At 41.4% G+C, this 19,820-nt stretch overlaps 1 protein-coding gene across 1 annotated transcript; it reads left to right on the forward strand.

The window, feature by feature from the left end:
* Positions 1-12,457: 12,457 nt before the first annotated feature.
* LOC311054313 (kelch domain-containing protein 3-like) lies at positions 12,458-13,474 on the forward strand (the record flags this gene model as incomplete). The annotated part of the gene is made up of 1 exon (XM_084070186.1): positions 12,458-13,474. The coding sequence occupies one exon, from the start codon at positions 12,458-12,460 to the stop codon at positions 13,472-13,474; it is 1,017 nt and encodes a 338-aa protein (XP_083926312.1).
* Positions 13,475-19,820: the final 6,346 nt, after the last annotated feature.

The raw sequence follows: 19,820 nt of genomic DNA on the forward strand, positions 1-19,820 counted from the left end.
CAACACTGTTCAGGGTCTGCCGTGACAATAGCCTTGAATAGTCTGTAGTCTTCTCTAGAGGACAGATTATTTTCTGTTGCTCTTGGTAGTCATGGCTGCCAGTTCCCACCTGATGTTGTGTGGGAGTTCAGACTGCTCCAGATCATACTGAATAACTGATAGCTTACATAACGTCTTAAGACTAGGACTCAAGTCTAAGATGAACAGGTCATCAGAGAGTGTTCCGTCAGGTTTGTTTCCTCCACAGAGGATGATACGATCTCCCACCATACAACAGCAAATTCTACACATTGGACCCGGTCCTTTCCCCTTGGGCTTAACCGTCTTCCAGGAGAATGTCTCTGGATTGTATTTCCACAGATCATTGAAGTACTCTGTACTTAAATGATCTGCTGTATAATAGCTGTTGTAACCACCATATATGTACAGCTCTCCATTGTAGGTAAAGGCTGAATGACCCCAGCGTCTTTCTGGAAGAAGCTGTGCAGAAGGTGTGTTCAGCCAGATGTTGGTCTCTGTGTCAAACACTCTGATGGTGTTGTAGTGCTCATAGTTCCTATAGCCCCCAAGTACAAACATCTTTGTCCCGATGATGGTGGCAGAGTGATAATATGAGACAGGTGGAGGAGTTCCTCTGGTGTTAATTAAAGACCAGCACATTGTGTTGGTGTCCAACTTGTAGATGTCTTTAGTGTGTCTAGAATGGGTACATCCTCCATGGATAAACATGACCTTCCCCAAGACACAGGCTGAGTGGTAGTACCTCCCCTCTGGAGCAGTCCCTGACACCTCGGGTTTGAACCATCTGTGGGCGTCCACATCAAATGCATAAAGAACGTTGCCGAAAGAATATCCTCCCCAGATGTAGATGATATATTCTATAAGTACAGCTGAGTGGCCATGATGCATGGAAGGAACCTCGAGGGGATTTTCTCCTCTAGTTGTCACTGGAGGCAACTTCGTCCAACGCAAAGACACTGTGTTGAAAACATGGAAACAAATCTGAGCCTTTTTGTCATCACAGACTCCTACAAAGTAGTACACCTTGTGCTCCACTGCAACAGCCTGACCGTATGACTGTGGCTGTCCATTCAGATGCACCATCCAGCGGAACATTTCTCACACTAGAAACAAAGTCGGATCTGTAAAGCCTCACTCTGAACAACAGTGTAGTCCTGAAATTAAATTAGATAGACTATCTCTGCCAAGCCTCTTTCTGGAGATAACATTTCAAAACAGCTGCAGTCCTAATCTCTGCGTTATCGCTTATATTGCTTCAGTGGCAAAACTGTCACATAAAGTTAGACCAATCCTACAAAGCCAATCGGTTGGGTTAGCCAATCAAGAAGGCAGATGACTGTTGAGCTCCTAATATGGCAAATTGAATCCCACAGCAGACAGTGTGAAAGAATATCAAACCTCGGCCGGTTACCTAAGCCTATAGGGCATCGCAGTTCCCGCCCACTTCCTGGTTCCACTTCAAAATACTCAATGCATTTTTCCCATTGACTTTTCCAAAAATATTTATATCAATTAATTTAAGCCTAGAATCAAGCCATCCAGGATCCTGGTGAATCATGACCATTAAACGTTTGTTTCTGTGAATTTTTTTTTTTGAAAACGGCAAAACAAAGGGTATTTATTAATTATAGTATATCATATAATTAAATATAAAATAAGAAAAATCACAGAAAAAGATGTTTAATGGTCATGATTCACCAGGATCCTGGATGGCTTGATTCTAGGCTTAAATGAATTGATAGAAATATTTTTGGAAAAGTCAATGGGAAAAATGCATTGAGTATTTTGCAGTGTAACCCGGAAGTGGCCGCAACTGCGATGCCCTATAGGCCAAGACCCACCCACCCACACATTACTGGTGTCAAACTTAAATTAACTCATTAAGTTAAACATCATCTATATAGTAGCCCCATTACGAACCTCTCACTCCACTATACAGCTCAGAGACAAGGTTCCACTAGGATCTCTACCAGAATCGGTGGAGGACCGGCTAAGGGTCTGTGGATTACCTTTTTCGCCACATTGTATCCAAAAACAAATGGTTGTCCCCGAATTCTACAGATGTTTGAGGTGGCGAAACAACCGTTTAAATGGCTTATTCAGTCAGCCTGTGGCCATGTTTTCCCATTGTAGCCGAACCGCTATGAGCTTGCAGATCTGCTATTTTCTTTTTTTTAAATGTCAACATTTGTGCAAATCTTTCAATATATATATATATATATATATATATATATATTTTTTTTTTTTTTTAAATGTGTAAGTCAAATCTTTGCTTCTGGGGGTCCCTGGAACAACATAATTTGAGATGGGGGTTTGCGGCCAAATACATATAATTTTGGGTGGTCCACATGAAAAAAGTTTGAGAACCACTTATATAATAGCAACATATGTTTTTTTTTTTTTTTTTTAACCCTTTGACTGCCAGAGTATTTTCATAATGTACCAGTGCCAAGCGATTTTCGAGCGATTTTCGAGCGATTTTCGTGTTTTTAGTAGTTTTAAAATTGTCATAAAAGTTTAGATCCATATTTATCGATCGATTCACTGTGTGTTTCCGGAGCAGGAGTCTCTGACTATTGCTCCGGATGCAAAACATTGCATCTGGAGCTAGTGTCCCCTTCACTACAGGCCGTTGGAAACACGCGTCTCCTCGGAAAAATGGACAAAAAAAAAAAGAACAGAGATACAGGCGAAAGAAAAAAAACTACAAACATGGAGTCGACGGGAACGGAATGACGTTAAATCCATTATTTCCGTATCCGTTTGTGCTACAGTTTAACTGCTCCCTTCGGATTCAAGATCAGACCGTGGCCGTCTATAAAACAACATTAAGTAAAAACTCGGGATTTCTCGTTCTGGCACTGAGGGCATTCAGAAAAAACTCGGGATAACTCGGGGCTTGGCACTGAGAGAGTTAAACTGTTAGGATTTAGAAGACATTTGATTTGAGCTAAAAAATGTTTGCTTAAAAAAATATAGACGAAGATTTGCATTTTCACGATTTTTCAAAAATAGCAGATCTGCAAGCTAGCATCTACAAAAAAAATGCTACGAATGGCACTAGTTGTCACATGGGAGGACCACATCGTTAACGTAGACCTCTACGGGGACCTACCATAGGTCACCGGTGGTGGAAAAAGTACTTAAGTGAAAGTATCAATGCTGCAATTTAGAAGTATTCTGTTACAAGTAAAAGTCCGGAATTAAAAATGTACTTAGTAAAAGTACAGCATTGGTATCAAAATGTACTTAAAGTACCAAAAGTAAAAGTATGTTTGAAAATAGCAGATCTACAAGCTCACAACGCGTTGTGAGCTTGTAGATCTGCTATTTTCAAATATTTAGTACTTTTACTTTTGGTACATACTCTCTCTCCATGCTTTTCGGCCTGGTGGAGACAATGAAAGTGAGAAGCGTTTTAAAGCTTTTAAACGGGCTATTTTTGGTGCTTGACACAGCACACGCCAGAGCATTAATTAGCCATTAGGAGGGAAGTCCCACCTGAGATGAGATAAGCTAATTAGACACACTGGGTGTCCCTCCCCCTCATTATCATAACACAACAGGTGTGGGCATGAGGAGGAGGAGGGACTAGGACAGGTGGGTGGTGCTAAGGTGGTGGAGGAGGTGCTAAGGTGAGAACCAGGTCTACTTAATGAACTGGAGGCGTGTCCACATAAAAACATAATTTTAACAATTTCTGTACACTTTTTTGAAAAGAATCTTCCTCCTAGAAAAAACATAATACCTGATGATTATGTTTTGGGGGGGGGGTGGGGGATCACTGAAAATCACGGCACCCCGTCTTTAAGATTTATTTGGGCTATTCAAAAATAGCAGATCTACAAGCTCGTAGCTATGAGCTTGTAGATCTGCTATATATTTTTTAAATCGCGAAAATGTGTGCAAATATTTGAATATATGTATTATTATGTTTTAAAACTAACATTTTTAACTCCGATCTGTGCTTTTGGGGGGTGCCTGGAACAACATGTTTTGAGATGGGGGTCCGTGGCCAAATACATATCATTTTGGGTTGTCCTTGACATGGAAAAGGTTGGAGCAGCACTGATATAGCAACATAATGCTAGGATTTAGAAAACAACATTTAAACATGTATTTGGCCCACGGACCCCCATCTCAAAATGTTTTGTTCCAGGGACCCCCCCAGAAGCAAAGATTTGAGTTACAAATGTTCGCTTTCAAAATATATATATATATTCAAAGATTTGCACAAACTTTCAAAGATTTTTCAAAAATAGCAGATCTACAAGCTCACAGTGCGGCACCCGGTGCCGCGCTGTGAGCTTGTAGATCTGCTATTTTTGAATGGCCAAAGATCCTAAAATGACACAGATGTGTTCCCGTGTTGGACGGATTAAGGAAGCAGCCACAGTACTCTGTCTGCAGGCTGCAGCTCTACAACTACACACATCCACCAAACGGTCTAATTATTTTGACTCAGACTAGGTGTGACGGCTTCAACCATCCACCATCACACACACACACACACACACACACACACACACACACACACACACACACACACACACACACACACACACACACACACACACACACACACACACACACACACACACACACACACCACAAGCTGTTATCAGCCCTAGGGCCAATACAGCAGTATACCTGACTCATCATCATAAAGTAAAAAAAAAATGCCACCCTGTGCTGTCTGTCAGTGTAAATGTCAGCGAGCGTGTAGAGCCACCTGGATAATGTCACACACACACACACACACACACACACACACACACACACACACACACACACACACACACACACACACACACACACACACACACACACACACACACACACACACACAGCCTTCGCTTGGATAACCTCGGGCAATGACCCAACATCCAGGAAATAAGCTACGTACGCTACACCTGTATGTGATGGATATATATCAGTCTGATCTTCTGTCGCTGTAGAACATTGGTTCTCAAAGTGGGGTCCGGGGACCCCCAGGGGTACTTGAGGGGGTTCCAGGGGGTCCCCAGCCAGACCCTAACGGGTCCATTTGGTTCCATTTGTACACTCTCAGAGTTAAGATAACATTGATTTTACAACGTGAATTGGGGTCCCAGAGATAGAAATGCCATTAAATGGGGGGTCCGTAGCCCTAATGCATGTCAAACTGGGGGTCCTTAAAATGTATCTTTTCAAATGGGGGTCCGTGGGCTAATAAGTGTCCATTTGGGGGTCCTTGACATGAAAAAGTTTGAGAACCACTGCTGTAGAAATCTCGTACGTCCAACACGTATAGTTTTCAGGAGATGGAAAAAAACTGAAGCTGTGTTCCAATGGAACTTACCTTTTAACAAAGTCAAGTGCAGATTACAGAGACACACACTTCACCCCCAAGATGACTTTTTCCTATGGATTAGTCACCCGGAGACTTGAATTCATGGATATGTTTAATTATTTGTGTCTCATTCCTGAGACAATAATTTGATGACCGGCAGCGGTTCCGGTAGGAGACACAAAGAGTCTCCTTTGTGTCTCCTACCGGAACCGCTGCCTACCGGTCCGCTGGTCATCGAATTATTGTCTTAGGAATGAGACAAAAACTATAAACTATCCATGAATTCAAGTCTAGTCGACTAATCAGTGAACTATCCCTTTAAGACAACATACAAAAAGAAAGACAAACACAGAGCGAATCAACAACGAGCCAAAAAACAAATAGTTTCAATATTTGCGGTACAAACAGCAGCCTGATAGCAAATCAGCAGAAGTAGCTCTTATACACACGATAACTCCATCGGGCCTTTTTCCATTACAGCTTATAGACCAGTCCAGTCCAGCATATACCAGACCAGAACCGCTTCAAAATATCTACCGTTTCCATTACACAAAAGTACCCCTGCTCAAATCCACAGGTATGAGTAGCAGACTCCGGTCATTCACACTCATTTGTAATGTACATTTTTGCCTAACAATAGAATGTAGGTGAGTGGCCAACTGTCCTGTATAGAAATGCAAATCACCTGTGCACGTGGCCCAGCTTGGCCTAGCTCAGACCTACCCAGGACTGGGTACTTTTTAGGCACCAGTTTAGTACCACTTACACACCACTCTACCCACTTCATTGTAGTGGAAACCGTTGCTGTGGTGGTCGGTGTGGTGTGGTGTGGGGTGAGGCCATGCATATGGAAAGCCGCCTTATTAAATGGACATAATGTTTTTCATACCACTATTTGAAATAAGGAGGATCCTCATCCAAATATGTTTTGGCAGAATTTAAATCTGTGCGACATACAAAGCAATTCGTAAAATATATATCTATACCTTGATTTGTGTGCAGAATCCAAACCCAGTATGAAAGTATTTGGGTTTAGGTGTATTCTCTCAACAATATTTATATTTTGTGTACATCTATATGTTTCCATTCATTAATTCTGAAATACATAAATAAAATAATAATAAATGGTGCATTTTTATAGCTATTTATCCAAAGCACTTTACATAGAATGTGCATTACATTCACATTCACACACACACACACACACACACACACACACACACACACACACACACACACACACACACACACACACACACACACACACACACACACACACACACACACACACACACACACACACACACACACACACACACACACACACACGATGGAGGAGGAAACCATGCAAGGCACCAACCTGCTCATTGAGAGCAGTTAGAGGTTCAGCGTCTTGCTCAAGGACACTTCCACACTAATCTCTCCAGAACAGATTCAGAGCTGCGCTACTGAATCTGTCGGGAGCCCCGTTCAGAACATGTGAGCGTTGGCCTACACGTGGGCGTGCCTTCGGATCAGGAAGCTGGCCGCGCTATACCCAATCAAATGTAGTGGGCGGGATTTACATGTGTGCGGCTCGCTTCCCACTGGAAACAAACCCAAACTCATTTAACAATAGCGTCCTCGGAGCCGACAAAACCACGGAAAGTTAGTAACATTTTAACGTGTTCTTTCATCATAGAAACAAGTGGGCTTATAACCAAAACCATCCATGTTCTCTGGGAGAAATATTGTTAGTGGGAATGAAAACATAGGCGCACCACCGGAGGAGGAGGGCTGAGGGCTGAGACCAAACGTCGGTTTCCAGTCGTCGTCAGTCTATTTAATCACTCCCCCCAGAGTCAAATGCAAAAGTGAGAAATGCTGGGGGCGCTGTTTTTCCTTTTTATGTGACGATGGGTTCCCAGATTGCTTGGACACTAACTCTGGGGGAGCCCGGGATCGAACTGGGAACCTTATGGTTTCCATCCGGCCGCTCGACCCCTGAGCCACTGCCCCCCCCCCCCACTAAAACTACACAAAAAAAACCCAAACAAAACAATAAGATTATCACTAAAACTAAATGAGGATTTGCTGTCAAAATCAACACTGGTTACAGGAACAGAATCCACATGCACACATAGACATGGAAAGGTCTTGAGCCCTTTTACCCGTCTGTAAAAAAGTGCCCTCTCCAGAAAGAAAAATAATAATAATAATAATATCAACTGCCCCTCGTGGATTAACGGTAAGGCTGATGGAAATGGCAAATGATGTGTTAGATGCAGCTCATAGTGAACTTTCCTCAGGTATCTAGTTTGTCGCCATCCGACCTTCCTAGTCCGTGTTATTAAAGAAAAACGGGCGACAATGGTCAAATTTAATCGAAAATCGGCGCTCGAAAACCGGCTGTTTTAAATACGTTTTGACCATTATCTCTGGAACAGAAGGTCCAATCTGCTCAGCTCAAAGCTTGTTGGATGCGCGACTTTAAGGACATTAAGCACGTAATGATACCTTTTCGGATTTTGGTTTTTTTTTGGGCCTAAAGGTACGGTAATTGTTCGTAAAAAAAATCCAAAAGTGTCCTTTTTGAAATTCCAGCCCCTGCCTCTCCAAATCCCTCTGCACGTCCCTGAGAATCCATAATGTTTTTTTTTCCCCCACCGGAGCAGTGAGTGACTCATCCTCCTCCATAAAGCCTGCTAATACCCTGTGCATTGTTCTAATGGAGGCGTCTCTCAGTGTGTGACAGTGACTGACACGCTAATCTGACAGCCCACAGCGCTGGGTATGGATGTTACGCCTCAACAGGAGACCCGTGTACTTAAGCCCCCCCAGACGGACGGCCTGTATAGCATCCAACCCATCCATCCATCCATCCATCCATCCATCCCACCGGGGAATAGTGATAAAGTCTGTTCTCTGTTAGAATAGAATATTATCTCATTGCTGTGTCCCACAGGGTGGAAACCTCGTCTCATTGCTGTGTCCCACAGGGTGGAAACCTCGTCTCATTGCTGTGTCCCACAGGGTGGAAACCTCGTATGTCCAAAACCAGTGGTGGAAGAAGATATATTACTTAAGTACAATACCACAATGTACTACTACTACTACTACTACTACAACTACTCTGTTACAAGTAAAAAGCCTGTGTTCAAAATGTTACTTGAGTAAAAGTACAAAGTATTGGTATCAAAATGTACTTATAGTACCAAAAGTAAAAGTACTCATTGTGCAGAGAGTCCCATTTCAAAATGTATAAACTCTTTGGAAAATAGCCGATCTCTGCTCACAATAGCTCACAATGCGTCGCGATGCGACACACTGTGAGCTTGTAGATCTGCTATTTTCAAATGGCCGAAATGTATATAGGGCTGAAGTGGCTACTGTGTGTTTTGTAATAATAATAATGAAAATCTACAAAGTAACTAGTAACTAAAGGTTTCACATAATTGTAAGTAGAGTAAACATGCAATATTTGCCTCTGAGATGTAGTAAAGTAGAAGTAAAAGTACTGAGAATTGGAAATGCTCAAGTAAAGTAAAAAAATACCTCAACATTGTACTTATGTACAGTACATGTACTTAGTTACTTTCCACTGTCCAAAACTGTTCCTTTTCTATTATTGAAAACCTATTTTTAAAATAGTGAAAATAGACGATCTGCAAGCTCACAGCGCGTCGCGTTGTGAGCTTGTAGATCGGCTATTTTCACTACTTGTGTGAGACACAGACACTTGTATTATGAAGTGGAGCGTTCATTTACAAACTAAACGTAAACATTTGAAACGTGGAGTTAGGAGGTTCTCTGTCCTGACAGAGACTATAATAGAATATCTGGCTTGTCAGTCAAAACGGCTGGAATCCATTGTCACGCTAGGAGCAGCGAGCAGAGTGATTTATTTATCAGCAGCTTGTATTAACATGCTACTCAGTCAGCAGCTAGTATTAACATGCTACTCAGTCAAACAGACGTTCCCACCTTGAAAAATGGGTTATGATTATGAATAAAAAATGTCATTGTCGCTCGCTGTCCTTTTAAAAGGAAATGGGTAGGGGGAGGGGATCGGCTATAAGTAAAATGTTTAGGTATTTTTTTTACTTTACTGGAGTATTTAAAAATAAGAGCATAACGACAGATGCGTTCCTGGAAGAGCATCAGTGTCATTTAATATTTATTTGGCTATTAAGAAATAGCAGATCTACAAGCTCATATACGAGCTTGTAGATCTGCTATTTTTGAAAAATCTTCAACATTTGTGCAAATCTTTGAATATATTCAGCTAACAGTTTTTACTTATGTTGCTATAATATCAGTGGTTCTGAAACCTTTCCATCTCAAGGACCCCCAGAATTATATGTATTTTGTCCACGGACCCCCATCTCAAAGTATTTTTTCCCCCCTGCCAAAAGCAAAAATGTGATTTACAAATGTTGGCTTTAAAAATATATATTCAAAGATTTGCACAAATTGTCACGATTGAAAAAAAAAAATGCAGATCTACAAGCTCATAGCGTGGCACTCTGTGCACTCTAGAGTGCCACGCTATGAGCTTGTAGATCTGCTATTTTTTAATTGCCAAATAATCTTAAAATGATTTCAGATGCTTTCCCGGTCTTTATGGATTCAGGAAAGTAGTCCCCCCCCCCCTTCCTCAATCCCTTTGTTTTCTAAACCAACAGAACTCTTAGAGACAGACAGTCATCTTCCTTGTCTAAGTGATCCTGGGCGCTACACTCCCTCTGCCAGCCTAGGGAGAGCCCAGAGACGAGCTCATGCCTCCTTCAATGAATGAGGAGCTAATACACCTTCTTATCACCTGACAGGGGGGAGTTTCCCCGGTAGGACGTAGCTTCTTATCACCTGACAGGGGGGAGTTTCCCCGGTAGGACGTAGCTTCTTATCACCTGACAGGGGGGAGTTTCCCCGGTAGGACGTAGCTTCTTATCACCTGACAGGGGGGAGTTTCCCCGGTAGGACGTAGCTTCTTATCACCTGACAGGGGGGAGTTTCCCCGGTAGGACGTAGCGTGTGGAAGGAACACGTTATTCCAACCGGTTCCCATCCCCTCCATCAGGCGCCCCGGCTGACCAGGGGGAGGCAGTATAGAGGCCAGGATTACTGCATGTTTTTGTGTGGGTACCTAGGAGACACGGGGATATTGCAAACTCCACACAGAAAGGCCCTTTCAGTCACCTTCCTTCTGTTTGAGCACAAACACTTTCATACAAACATCACATTATTATTACTATGGTGACTCAACACGGCTCGCAGGAGAAACGCTGCTGGCTTTACAAACATGATGATTCACCTTTTATAGCAGGCGTTTTTATCACAAGACACGGCTCTAGTCTTCCTACCCGATTAATGACTCAGACAACATAGTGACACATCATCATGCTAAACTATACAGCATAGGGCATACTGGCGGCCATTGTGTGTAGTTCCACAGATAGAAACCCCATTCATTTTTCCCATAAGAGATTTCCAAGAATATAGAATATAGATTCAAATATTTTAGAATATTTTAACGTGTTGGCTTGGGTTAGACTTCACACCATGCAAGGTTTGGCATTTGGCATCAAGACATACACAAAGTACAAAAGTTAAAGTACGCCACAACGTGTTGTGAGCTTGTAGATTGGCTATTTTAGAACAGCTGAATTGGGTTAATGTAGGTTTTGTAATAATATATCTATATTCAGTGGTGTAAAGTAAGTACATTTACTCAAGTACTGTACTTAAGTACAATTTTGAGGATGTTTTTTTTTATTTAAAGCAAGTATTTTTTTTTATTCTGGACTTTTACTTGTAACAGAGTATTTCTACATTGCAGTTAATACTTTCACTAAAAAGTAAAAATGAAAATGTACTTTTTCCACCACTGTCTATATCTGAAAGGTAAAGCTGTCAAATTAGTTGTTGTTTTTTATTACAATATTTGCCTCTCGTCAATATATAGTGACACATCCTGCCAAATAATCCAGAATACATGTGCAGTGCGTTGAGGTATAAAACATCACACATGATGCAGTGGAATATAGTTCTTATATTCTGCGCTGTATAGCTTCTCGTTAAGAATGCAAATTCATGTGTATTGTTACGTTGTTGCTGAGCCCGCCGTGGGAGAAGCTGGCTCTAAAAATAAGGATCAAATGCGTCCATTTTGGTGGAAACACCATCAATAGTTAACTGTGCAGCTGTTTCATTTTTCATGGGATTTTGCTGAGACCGTGTGTGTGTGTGTGTGTGTGTGTGTGTGTGTGTGTGTGTGTGTGTGTGTGTGTGTGTGTGTGTGTGTGTGTGTGTGTGTGTGTGTGTGTGTGTGTGTGTGTGTGTGTGTGTGTGCGTGCGTGTCTGTGTCTGTGTGTGTCTGTGTGTGTGTGTGTGTGTGTGTGTGTGTGTGTGTGTGTGTGTGTGTGTGTGTGTGTGTGTGTGTGCGTGTGAGAGAGAGAGAGAGAGAGAGAGAGAGAGAGAGAGAGAGAGAGAGAGAGACACACATAATTTAGTGACATTAGTAGCTATATGTGTTTTAGGGGCAGGTTCATCTCCAATCTCCAAGACTCAACTTTTTGAAACAGAACTCTTCAAGACAACATAATCTGCAAGACTCGACCCTCGATCAAGGTTAGAGAGAGTTCAGCACCTTCTGTACTAACCAGGGTATCTAATACAGCCCTGATACTCTGGTGTTCTTTCCACTTATTCTACCAGCCTCTGCTACTGTGTCATCTTGTGAACCACGTGGGTTGGACATCTGGGTTTAAGTTCTGATTGGACATCGCTGCGATGGGTCTTGGTCTATAGGCTTAGATAACAGGTCGAGTTTTGATATTTCTTTCACAGTCATGTGGGATTCGATTTGCCAAATTAGGAGTTCAACAGTCATCTGCCTCCTTGTTTGGCTAGCCCAACCGATTGGCTTTGTAGGATTGGCCTAACTTTATGTGACATTTGTGCCACTGAAGCAATATAAGCGATAACGCACACATTAGGACTTCAGTTGTTTTGAAATGTTATCTCCAGAGAGAGGCTTGGCAGAGATAGTCTGATTTAATTTCAGGACTACACTGTTGCTCAGAGTGAGACTTTACAGATCCGACTTTGTTTCTAGTGTGAGAAATGTTCCGCTGGACGGTGCATCTGAATGGACAGCCAAGGCCAGGCGGTCAGGCTGTTGCAGTGGAGCACAAGGTGTACTACTTTGAAGGAGTCTGTGATGACAAAAAGGCTCAGATTGATGTCCATGTTTTCAACACAGTGTCTTTGCGTTGGAGGAAGTTGCCTGGAACTGGAAGAGGACATCCCCTCAAGGTTCCCTCCACATATTGTGGCTACACAGCTGTACTGATAGAATATATCATCTACATCTGGGGAGGATATCCTTACTGCAACGTGCTTTATGCATTTGATGTCGACGCCCACAGATGGTTCAAACCCGAGGTGTCAGGGACTGTTCCAGAGGGGAGGGGCTACCACTCAGCCTGTGTCTTGGGGAAGGTCATGTTTATCCATGGAGGATACATCCAGCATTATAGAGACACTAATGACATCTACAAGTTGGACACCAACACAATGGTCTGGTCTTTAATTAACACCAGAGGAACTCCTCCACCTGTTTCATATTATCACTCTGCAACCATCATCGGGACAAAGATGTTTGTATTTGGGGGCTGGGGGGGCCTGGGTGTCTACTACAACACCATCAGAGTGTTTGACACAGAGACCGACTTCTGGCTGAACACACCTTCTGCACAGCTTCTTCCAGGAGGACGGTGGTATCATTCAGCCTTTGCTTACAATGGAGAACTGTATGTATATGGTGGTGAAAACTTTAACCTGTACTTCAATGATCTGTGGAAATACAATCAAGAGACATTGTCCTGGAAGAAGGTTGAGCCCAAGGGGAAAGGACCGGGTCCTTATAGGACGTGCTGTTGCATGGTGGGAGATCGTATCATCTTCTTTGGAGGAAACAAACCTGACAGAACACTCTCTAATGACCTGATCATCTTAGACTTGAGTCCTAGTCTTAAGACGTTATGTAAGCTAGCAGTTATTCAGTACGATCTGGAGCAGTCTGAACTCCCACACAACATCAGGTGGGAACTGGCAGCCATGACTACCAAGAGCAACTGAAGAAAAAGTATACTCTCCACACAAAAGAACACCAAAATAACGATGGCTCGATGTTACAGGTTAACTGCAGCAAATTCTCACCTTTTGATAAATGTTTGTGATCGGCATGTTTGTGATTTACTAGCGGCATCATTCAGAATCTGCATCTCAAAACTGATTCAGAATCAGAAGTGTAATTGGACTTTAAGGTTGCGATGTCTTTTTTGTTGTAGTGTCTCTGTAAACCAGTGTTGGGCATAACGGCGTTTAAATAAACGGCGTTACCTAACGCCGTTATTTTTTCCAGTAACGAGTAATCTAATTAATTACAATTTCAATTTTGGCAACGCCGTTACTGTTACTGACATGAAATGTGCTCCGTTACTATGTCAAGCGTCCCCAAACTTTCTGTTACCATGGGCCGGTTGACAGTTTGTGTGTCTGTTTGTGTGTGTGTGCGCTACAGGCTGGGGCTGCTGCTGCAAGGATGACACGGTTAGAAAAAATACCAAGGATACGACAGTGATGTCTTTTACTTTTTGCTGTTACGCAACCAGGAAGTAACACGGACTCGACGCTGTTTAAGAAGTGACATGTGACATGATATCACTGACGAATCCTTGGTATTTATATCCTCGTGATTTTTTACACACAAACCCAGCGCGGCGCACACACACAAACAAACCATCTCTCGCCAGTAAAGAGATGGCGAGTCACGAGCAATATGCAGCTCCGTTGGGTTAAAAAAGCAAGAGAAGCAACACTTTATAAAATAAAAGTCTGTTTATAAGTTGTTGTGTCACTGTAGCTAGCAGCATGCTGAGTGATAATGACCCACAGCTGTTTGTTCTTCACGCAGAGTCTCTCCGACGCAAGATCATTTTGTAATTAAAGAAAGCTTCTGCGCTGTATTAGCTACACACACGCATGAACAACAACAACGTTGCTGGGACTGTACTGCTTGTAAAACAAAGTATTTTTCACAACTTTTCGCTATTGATGCCTTTTCTTTCTCTCTCTGCTTCTGCTCTCTCTGGGCTAGAGCCTAATTTACACTTCGCAGCACGACGGTGTCCCGTGCTTAAAATAGCAGATATACAATCTCACAACGCGATGCAACTCATTGTGAGCTTGTAGGTCTGCTATTAAAACATTATGGCTACAAATGGCATAATCCTGGATTATATTCATATAATATAATAACACAGGCCTGGGTATTCAACGTATATATACAGTATATATATATGTATATATATATATGTATATATATATATATATATATATATATATATATATATATATATATATATATATATATATATATATATATATATATATATATATATATATATATATATATATATATATCGAAAAAGAACTGAACTAGTTCATTTTAAAATGTGTGAACTGAACTTTGAACTAGTTCATATTTTAAGTGAACTTTCCCAACACTGTCTATGCACCTGGCTTGTGAAACCTGCTCCCAAAAACAATCCAAATTCTTTGACATATTACAACTTTTTCACGCAAATAGTTACTTTTCCTAGTAACTAGTTACTTTTCCAATAGAGTAATTCAGTTACTAACTCAGTTACTTTTTTGGAGAAGTAAGTAGTAACTATAACTAATTACTTTTTTAAAGTAACTTGCACAACACTGCTGTAAACTAGGATCACAGTTTTCCTCTAACTAATTCCTCTTTTTTCCCTCCCAGACGCTCTCCATTAGCTGGAGCAGAGGAGAGTATGGAGCTCCCGAGGGGACATTAGTAGCTAGATCTGTTTTAGGGGTAGGTTTATTTTTAAGGGGTAAGTTTATCTCGTTCCCAAGAGTTAAGAACGTGTTGAGTTAGGGAACGAGCTAATATTAGATGTTTTTTATTCCTGCATCCTTAAAAAAAACTGAAAAAAATAAACCAACTCATAATCCGTAATTATGGAACCCACAAAATATAAACCAATTGCTTTTCAAAATAAACCTAACCCTAAAATAATGTACCTACTAATGTCCCTTCTGGGAATCCGTAGAGTTTATTAGCAGCATAGTATAACCAGTGTTAATTTCATCTACCGCCACTGTTATAAGCCTTATCAGTCCATCTCCATTCATCATACAACCATAATGGACCTCACACCAATTCTCTCTCTCTCTCTCTCTCTCTCTCTCTCTCTCTCTCTCTCTCTCTCTCTCTCTCTCTCTCTCTCTCTCTCTCTCTCTCTCTCTCTCTCTCTCTCTCTCTCTCCCTCTCTCTCTCTAGTACTAGCACGTCGAACGCACGCACGCACGCACGCACGCACGCACGCACGCACGCACGCACGCACGCACGCACGCACGCACGCACGCACGCACGCACGCACGCACACACACACACACACACACACACACACACACACACACACACACACACATTATATATGAATATTTGACATCAGTTCTGTACAATGCGTCAAATTTCCTGTAACTGTATGATAAAAACATCCTCTACTGGTGCTGCTCACCTTAACTCTGACATCTTACTCACATGCATGTATTTCATCTTACTCACATACTTATGCATGTATTTCATCTTACTCACATACTTATGCATGTGTTTCATCTTACTCACATACTTATGCATGTGTTTCATCTTACTCACATACTTATGCATATGTTTCATCTTACTCACATACTTATGCATGTGTTTCATCTTACTCACATACTTATGCATGTGTTTCATCTTACTCACATACTTATGCATGTATTTCATCTTACTCACATACTTATGCATGTATTTCATCTTACTCACATACTTATGCATGTGTTTCATCTTACTCACATACTTATGCATGTGTTTCATCTTACTCACATACTTATGCATATGTTTCATCTTACTCACATACTTATGCATGTATTTCATCTTACTCACATACTTATGCATGTGTTTCATCTTACTCACATACTTATGCATGTATTTCATCTGTACAGGTGGATTTTAATGTCTGACATTTAAGTGAATCACACGCTGCGTGATTTCAAGATTTAAACTGAGGTTCACATTTTTCTGCTCTGTTACAAGTCTGGTAATAAAAATGTACTTTAGTAGTAGTACAAAAGTATTACCAAAAGTAAAAGTACTCATTATGCAGAATGTCCAGTTTCACACGTTATCATACTCGCGACGCGTTGTGAGCTTGTAGATCTGCTCAAAGTAACTAGTAACTAAAGTTCTCAAATAATTGTAGTGGAGTAAAAGTAGGCTACAATAGCCTATGAGATGTAGTGGAGTAGAAGTAAAAGTACTGAAATTGGAAATACTTCAGACAGTAAGAGTAACTCAAAATTGTACTTACAGTACTTAGAGTAAATGTACTCCCACCACTGCCTCTCCCACCCCCTGCTATTCATGGATGTATGCAAAAGGTGAATTATTTATGGTTCATAATTCCTTATTCCCTTTCAGGCCGCGCCAACATTTGCGAGACAGTCGACCCTGGAGGATTCTTAGAGAGGGTTGAGCAGCTTTTTGTTTTGTTCTGCGTCGTTTGTTCTGTGTTTTTTTTCTTATTATTACGTGTTAATTTGAGGTACGACCGTTTTGTATAGAAACATTAAATATGTATTTCTAATTTGAGGTTTTGTTAGAAATATTAAATTATAGGAAGGAGATTGTGTTGAAAGATGCTGAGAGTACAGACATGCATGGGATGGGGGAGAAGGGGGAGGGAATGAAGAGAAGAAGGGGAGGGGGGGGTGCTGTGGGGCTGTGCAGCTCGAGCTATTGTCCTACTTTATGTGTCTAAATTGTTCTTGTCACTCAACAGTGTACAACCAGGCCCGGATCTACCATATATATGAGCACTGTGGGCACCATGGGGCCCTCGTGTGTTTTTTTTTTTTTTAGCTCCTCAAAAATATCACTAATTCTCTTGATGGTGATATGATTATATGTATATATTATATATGATATGATTATCCAATCGGAATTAAAATCGGAATTCAAATTGCAAGTTTAGCTCAGAAACGAGGGTGTGCTTTGATGTAACCAATCACAGTGTCAGCTCGGCGGTCCCGTTCCCTCCGAGCTATGGGATCGCTGGACTCGCACACCCTGCACTGATCAGAGCAGATCAGAGCGCAGCTGAGGGACAGAGAGGGGGCGTGTTCTGCATTGCTTATTGCTCAACTCCAATGTCTTCAGATACATATTATAATGTACTGTTTAAGTTTAAAACAACTACAACGACAGACACACAAATGGATCGTTTTCCACTACGAAGGGTTAAGCCAGAACCTTTCCTGAACCCGTTAAGTTCTGTGATCTTATTCATTTACATTATAACCACAAACAGCCATTACTGGGTTAGGTACCTCATTAGAAAAAAGTCATGAAAAACCAACAACATCTACATGAAGCTCACAATGCCATGCTTAGAGAACACACTGTGAGCGTGTAGCTTTGCTGAGTTCTTTGTTCCCAGAAGTCAGTATTAATACCACTTCCTGAGCATGATGAGGATATCATTTATATAAGAACCTGATATGTGGAAACCCAGCCATGGTGGCCTATGGAAACTGATCCAGAACCTGTGAAATATGTTACGGTTTGGACAAAAAGAGGCATTTCTGTCATGTCACACTTGACAGTTGACAGTTGATAGTGGCCACCACACAAAAAGACGTCTTTGAGCCGGGCTTAAGGAGCCAAACCCTGTCGTTTATGATGAATAGCAGCGTCTTAAACCCACCAGACATGAGACAGAGTGGATCCACTGCAACATAAACCCACCAGACATGAGACAGAGTGGATCCACTGCAACATAAACCCACCAGGATAGAAAGAAAGAAAGAAGGCTTTTTACTCACTTTGTAGCAGAGAGCTCAAATAACAGCCAGCCAAGCACTACATCACTTCATGTGGAGGAGGATGCATGGACCTATTGATCACACACACACACACACACACACACACACACACACACACACACACACACACACACACACACACACACACACACACACACACACACACACACACACACACACACACACACACACACACACACACACACACACACACACACACAGACATGTTGGCATTAGCCTAATGATCAATACAGCACACATTAAACATGGACGGTGGATTGAACAAACACACAGACGCTTCATGAAAGCCAAACGAGTGTGTGTGTGTGTGTGTGTGTGTGTGTGTGTGTGTGTGTGTGTGTGTGTGTGTGTGTGTGTGTGTGTGTGTGTGTGTGTGTGTGTGTGTGTGTGTGTGTGTGTGCGTGCGTGCGTGCGTGCGTGCGTGCGTGCGTGCGTGCGCATGAACACAATTAAGTTTGACAACATGACATTCTGCCAGCATTCACTTTCAAAGTGAATGCTCTGAGTCTGAGATGCAAAATCATTGTTAAATAATTAACTCATTCATTGCCAATGAAATAAAAATAAGAATTGCGAACTGTGCCAACAATTTTTCAATTTTCTTATGTTATACCTTTTTCAAGTAGTCACAGAATATTTATCTCCAGTATAATGGATCCCCTGATGGGTGCTAATCACTGAGGGTTGCACTGTGTGGTTTCACAAATGTCCACGAGGTCATTGGACCTTGTTGACATTAATTGTCTGCCTTTTGAAAATAACATTGAAAAATACATAGTAAAAAAAAAGTGCTCAGGAGCCGAGATACAGCCTTTTTCAGTGATAAGTTAAACAAGAAGTGAATGGAGCAGCAAATCTTCAAATCATGATATCTTGGGTTCCGAACGTTTTTTTCCAGTTTGTTTTCAAAAACACATCAAACACGTCATTGGCACGTTGCGCCATTGCGGTAAAACACGTGAAACACGTCAATGGCACTCAATGAGTTAATGAATCATTGCTTAACATTTTAGTTAATTAACATTTAGTTAAGTTTTAAAGAAACCAGTAAAACACATCCTTTAATGGATGGTGTTATAGGACATTCCACACTATCTATGGTGACAGAGTGGTAGAATGACAACTTTACCATGTTTGTTCTAAATGTTTGAAAGGTTATACAAATGCTCCAAAACACACTGGCTGTGGACTGTTCTGAAAACCTCTGGCAGTGAATGACATTAACCCTTTAAGACCTGAGTCTTCTAAATCCAAACAGTATTCTGAAATAACTTATGTTTCTATATCAGTGGTTCTCAAACTTTTTCATGTCAGGGACCCCCAACATTATATGTATTTGGCCACCGACCCCCATCTCAAAATATTGTGTTCCAGGGACCCCCCAGAATCAAAGATTTGAGTTAAAAATAATACATCACCATTATGCAACAAGATAAACGATGATCTCATACATTTTCAAACATTTTCAAAATGTGTAGAAGTAGCCGATCTACAAGCTCAAAAC

The sequence above is a fragment of the Gymnoscopelus microlampas genome (assembly GCF_963454915.1).
Source record: "Gymnoscopelus microlampas genome assembly, chromosome: 10".
NCBI classification, from domain to species: Eukaryota; Metazoa; Chordata; class Actinopteri; order Myctophiformes; family Myctophidae; genus Gymnoscopelus; species Gymnoscopelus microlampas.